The sequence below is a fragment of the Alligator sinensis genome, unplaced genomic scaffold (genome assembly GCF_000455745.1).
Source record: "Alligator sinensis unplaced genomic scaffold, ASM45574v1 scaffold624_1, whole genome shotgun sequence".
NCBI lineage: Eukaryota > Metazoa > Chordata > Crocodylia > Alligatoridae > Alligator > Alligator sinensis.
Window position 1 is genome coordinate 884,949 of NW_005842021.1, and position 6,038 is coordinate 890,986.

Below are 6,038 nucleotides of genomic sequence, written 5' to 3' on the forward strand. Positions count from 1 at the left end.
TCGATGGCTGCGGAAGGCGCGGAGCCGGTCTCGGCCCGGCCTGGGGCCTCTCGTCCCAGCCCTGCTCGGAGCTGGACCACCCCGCCTGCGCCTGCCTGCCCCGATGAATGGCCCTTCCCCGCGAGGGAGCGGCCGTGTCCAAGTGGCCCAGGCTTTTTCTGTGGCCCGATTAAAATATTTTGTAGGTCACCATTTGGGCGTCGCCCTTTTTAGCTCCGTTGCAGGTCTTGAGGGACGGGGGTGCCTCAAGGCCCCGCGAGGGAGGCAGCTGCCAACTGGTTCACCGTCAGCATTAACAACGTCCCAGGTGGCCTGAGGGAAAGCCAAAAAGTGTCTTGTAAAATTTAGATTGTTAATCTCTGTGATAACCAGGGATCCTGGTTTAAAAAAAAATCCCCAATTTTGTATTAAAAAAAAAAAAAAGTAACCCCAAATCCACATTTTTCTGTAATTAAAATGAAACACCACAATATATATATGTCTACGTATTAGCGGTGTTTCATTTAAATCATGGAACAATGTGGACTTGGGGTTACTTTTTTAAAATTAAAATTGGAGGATTTTTTTTTAAATTGGAGAAACCCAGGATCCCTGGTGATAACTCTGTGTTGACACTGGAAATATCTAGGATGGTGTAGCTGTGCTGGTACCTCTTTCTTTGAAATGGGCAAGATTACATCTATTTTGGGAAACAGCAGTGGGGAATAAAAGGAAGTCATGAGAAACGGGTCTAAAGTTTCTAGAAACTTTTTTTCTTTTTTGTGTGTGTGCACGCGCGCGTGTGTGAACGCACACACGTGCGCGTTTGCGATCAGACTTGAAGATTTCTGCTTTGATTTTATGAACAATATTGATGACGTGTGGATTCCTGGTCTTGCTGGGACTGTCTATTCACTAAAAGGATAGCAGGTCAGCAGCATGGTCTTGTCTGCTGAAAACTGAAAAGAAGTCTAACTGAGATAAACAAGCCTAAAATAGCAATTTGTAGAGGATAAAAGAACCAGATCAGGGAGAAATTCAACATCCTGAGTTGTCGCCCGGGGGAAAAATATCTCCTTAAAATAAGTTTGATTTATATTCATTTTAGACTATTGAGAAAGGAAGAAAACACCAATTGGGAATTGTCTACTGGAGTTCGCTTTGAGAGCAAAAAAGTAGCAGCAAGAATACCAATCCAGGCTTCATTTATAAAGATAACTTCACTAATAGCACTATTGATACTGAATTGCCCGCATACGTCAAAATAGCACACTCAATACTACTTTTCTAAGTCTTCTGGGGAGGAGGAAAGAAATTCTTCATGTACACTAAAGAAGAGGGTTTGAGAAGGCTGGACTAAATAAATCATGATCCCTGCTGTAATTTGTTCATATTTGTTAGGTGCAAAGTCTATGCTTCTCAAGCTATTCAAGTCCAGAGCAGGTCACCGCCATATTAATGCTGCTGTTTACAATGATGTACCTTGAAAATGTGTTCTTGTCTAGTCACATAACTAAGGAGGGACAAGTATCTCTGGTACTTAAGTTATAAGATAACCAAGGATTTCAATGCTTTTTGCAATCACTAATGAATTAGCCCTCAGTATCCCTCTGAGATAGGCAGTACTTCCATTTATTGATCATGGAGACAAAGAAAGGTGAAAGTGAACCTTAAATGAAATGAAGATAAATGGTTGCATTTCCCAACATGCTGTGCTTTTGCCATAAGGCCTCTTTTCCCTTGAGGTGGGAGATATGATAAACTAACACAACCACTGATGCTGCAGAAGGTGGTGCAGACCAATTCAGCAGGTGATGCTGAGTCTGTGCTAAATTTATGATGCAGTCTGGTATTACATTGTTTGGATGAGAGCGAGCTCTGATATCCTTAACTGAGCACCTGTTGTTCAAGAGGTACAGTTAGTGCTGGCATCATGGTGACTCTATAGCTCAAGTAATTTATGTTCAGTTATTTCTAAATCTCCCAACATAGTTTCATTTTGTTGTCATCTTTGCTTTCTGCCTTAAAATGCTATTGGCATTGTATTGTAATATATCTGTGGTATTTTTCAGGAGGCGAATGAGTTCTGTATCCAAGTTTGTAAACCATTTTATGATGGTATGGGCTGACAGTCATTTTTTAAATATAAAGATATTGGTGGTTAGTAGGAATAAGCAAGTTGAGTAGTAGAAGTTGAGTAGTAGTTGTTCTCATGTAAGGAGCTTTAAATGTGGAGAGCTTAGGCCAGTGATCCATCATATTTGGTAGACTTGCTGGTCTCTAGGTAGAAAGTGTTATAGAATAACAAAACTAGCAATAAAAAGGTCTTTCCCTTCCTGCTGTGTTTAACATGTTTTTCATACCTTCTTCATTCTTTTTACATTCCACTTATTCTTGTATAACTGCATGCAATCCCCAAATCTTCCTGTTTTTAGTACCATAAAGGATTCTTGCATTTTCCGATACAAAATGAGCCATTGCATCCACAGAGGACAGTTATTTTGCAACAGTTCAACATGCTTACTTTTCTGCACACTGCCCATTTAAAATTATCTTTGCTTGGCTTCTGTGGCCTAGTGATAGGTTGACCAACCTATGAGTAGGCATGGTGCCATCCTAGCAGTGGGTGTGAGCATGGGCATCCCAGAAACTATGAATGAATATCTTGTTTATTTAAGGGCGGGATTCCCAAGTGTCGATATTCACTATCCATCCTTAGCTTTCACTTCCGTGGCTTAAGGGGATGTTAATCAGAAATTCAGTTCTTTACAGTCTATTTAGGTATGTGACTGAGAGTATGGTGGACAAGTAAAACTGGAGGTAGGGGAGCCACTCTTCACCTGTCATTCTCATGGAGCTAATCAAAATAAACTGCTTTGTCCCCTCCAAGCAGGCTTGTCAGCAGCAGAATTATGATGAGATTACCAAGATGAAATACATCCATAATATTCCATGAATGAAGCTAATATGTATATATGATATATAACATTATATATCATATATGATATATACATTTTACCAGTTTGTAGAAAGCAGTCAAAGAAGTTGTCATTGTCCCAGGAGAAAATGTGCCAGTATTAGTCTATAAAGTATTTTCTTAAGTTGAGAATGTAATTGTAGGTAAGCACAATAGCTCCATGTGCCTGGGGCAGCTCGTTCTGTCATTCAGACTGGCCATGCTATTTTTGAGATTAAGTTTGGGCAGAAAGCACAAGTTCTGTTTTTCTACAATTAAAAATATGGAGGGAAAATTTGAAACTAATGAAGAGAGAAACTGAAGCATTAAGAGACAGCATTTACAAGGATCATTTGAAAATTATGGATAACATGTTGTTTCTATGTTTTAAGATGAGTAAAGAGACTCAGCTGTCCAGTTATATCTGAAACAAAATTTTGTTTTATGAGAATCTTGGAGAGCAGTTTAGAGTTAAATCATTGCATTTCATGAATTCTAGACAGTTTCAGATCCTATAGTTTTGTGCAGTAATACCTAACAACCTTTTTAGAAGTAATTTAGAGATTAAATACCCCTGTTTCCTTCCTCAATGTGACTACTGCATACTTTCATCTGTGCTGGACATGGTTTACATGTTCTATGGATATTCAAATGTGGCTCTACTACCTAAATTACACATGTAGGTACTATCTTTTGCCTTTCCTTCCAGGAGAGTTCTTTAGGCCTTAGCAAGGCAGAAGAGCTGTCTTAGGGGAAAAGAAGCATTTTGATATTCAGAAAAGGGATCTGCGGACTGGGGAAAAGTACCTGGAGATGATGGGGAGAGATGGACAGAATCCTCTAAGAACATTGCAGCTCTGTTGTTTCTGGATTATTCTAAATATCCTCTGAAACAATAAGTGGACTTTCATATTTGTTGAACATAATTGTGTGAGAGAACACTTCTCTGACATTTTTAACTGTGGTGACAGGTATTTGATCTTTTGTGAAATTGTTATTAGAAACTAAACTGCTGAGATAATGGTCAATGAGAAATATGAGGGAGGTGCACTCTTTTGTGGAACAGTTGAGATTCCATTTTTTTAAATACTTAAGCTGTATTAAAAATTAGTGAATTCAACAGTTTTACTTGTAAGGACACCAATATAGGTAAAATATTTTTTATATAGTTGGATCACAATGCATTATCATGTGAATAGCTGTAATTCTGTAGCATGTATCAAATTATGCAAAACCTTCAAATAAAAAAAATCTCTTCTTCTACAAAATTGCTTTCATTAGAGCCATTTTTCCTGATTCTTGAAGAAATTGCTTGTTTTTTCACCTAGAATCCATGCTGACATGATTACTTTGAGAAATTCATAAAGAATTTTTGTAGTAACAATTTGGCAGTTTAAACAACTCATAGTTACTATGTGGAAGTCTGTCATGAGGAAAAGAAAGTATAAAAACTGGCATATGGAGTAGAATAAAAGTGTGAAAGTAAATCTGCTCAGTGTATAACCCTGTATTACTTTTTGTAGTGAAAATGCCTTATATAAAGAAGACATCTGGAAAAAGAGCTCCTGCGAAGAGGAAGCTTGCAGAAGAATTTGCTCCAGGAGAGGTGTTAACAGATACATCAAAAAAAGAGTGGAAATTAGGCATGCATATAGGGCAAGGTGGCTTTGGACGTTTATATCTTGGTAAGCTTGTGTGTACTAAACAGAGCATTTTAAAATTGAGGGTCCTTAAAGCCTCCTCCCCTTCATCCTTTCCCCACCCCAACAATTCCTAGTTTAGGAAGGCTATGTATCTGTCAGCTGCAGCATAATATTTTTATTTCTTGCAAAAGGGAGAAATGTAGGTAAAATGAGAATATTAGAAGACATTGAGGCATAGTTAGGAGTATGTGATATGGAAACCCCTCAAGTCTTAGTCTAACTCAGTGGTTCTTGACCTTTTCAAATTTGAGTAAGCCCTTAGTACAGAGGTTCCCAACCCCCGGGCCATGAAGGGTTGGCTGCTGGTCCATAGGAGGGTTGGCTGCTGGATTGGAAGTCTGGAAGTGACTGACATACTGCGGACCGGTAGCCAACCCTTTTTTATACTTCCGGTCCGCAGTTTGCTGGTCTATGGTTTGTCAGTCCGCAGTCTAAAAAGGTTGGGAACCACTGCCTTAGTAAGTTCAAAGCACCCATTGATAGGCCCTTCAGAAAATGCCAGCTTTTAGTTTTCACTTGTTTTTTTGATTATATAAAATGATACGGCAATTCTTCTGTTGCAAAGAACTCAGAAAAGAACACAACAGTTCTGAATGTTTTTAACACTATGGATTGCTATTTCAAATCTCTGGATTTCTTTTGTGTGGAATATTTATACAGCATACAGTATGCATCACCCCTAAAAGGATATCAAGACACCCCAGGGGACTGTGGCATCCAGTCACTGGTTTAACCTCAGCTAATTCATGTGACAGATTAGCTATAATCTTTACTGGTAACGTTCTTCATATATAACCCATTTTGTTCCTTTATAATATCACTTAAATGTTTGTGGACAGGCTTCTATTTTCTTACTTAATTACTTCTTAGGAAGCATTTCTGAAGTAATTCTAGTGGTTGTTGATGATGCCAGATTGATGGCATGGGCACAGCAATTCAAACATAACTATGCTGTCTTGCCAGTGTCTCAACCCTTACTTTAGCAGACCTATCTATGGATAGTTCAGTCTCCATGGTAATTTGATGTTTGTTCTGTCTTATGCTGGTATTTTTTTGTTAAGAGGATACTTAGCTCATAAATACAAAATTTAAGATTGTCAGCTCACTTCTTGCAAGCCACTGACCAGTTAACAGAGCTTTCTGCTTTAGCTGGGATGACTTGCATCTGAACTGCTGCCCATAGGTCATGTTGGTTATTGTATGATCAGTTTACTGAGCCATCTGCAGATGTCTGAGCATTTTTCTGTGTGGGTATTGTCACAAAATTCACTTTATAACGATACTTGAACTTCCAGGGAAAAGTTTGATTTTTTTTTTTTTCTTATATCTAGCACCATTTCCAAAATGCATTCTGCGTAGATGGCATAGAAGTGAGGTCCTCACAGAACCCTGGGGATTCC

At 38.8% G+C, this 6,038-nt stretch overlaps 1 protein-coding gene across 2 annotated transcripts in view; it reads left to right on the forward strand.

Moving 5' to 3' along the window:
* Window positions 1-3,043: 3,043 nt before the first annotated feature.
* VRK1 (vaccinia related kinase 1) overlaps window positions 3,044-6,038 on the forward strand; it is a 43,280-nt gene continuing 40,285 nt past the window's right edge. The window contains exons 1-2 of one of the 2 annotated variants that reach the window (XM_006022175.3): window positions 3,044-3,906; window positions 4,459-4,620. In XM_006022175.3, the coding sequence (XP_006022237.1) occupies window positions 4,464-4,620 (157 nt within the window). In that variant the 5' untranslated portion in view covers window positions 3,044-3,906; window positions 4,459-4,463. Of the gene's footprint in view, window positions 3,907-4,458; window positions 4,621-6,038 lie in introns of those variants that run through there. The other variant, XM_025202337.1, reaches the window with a different exon arrangement.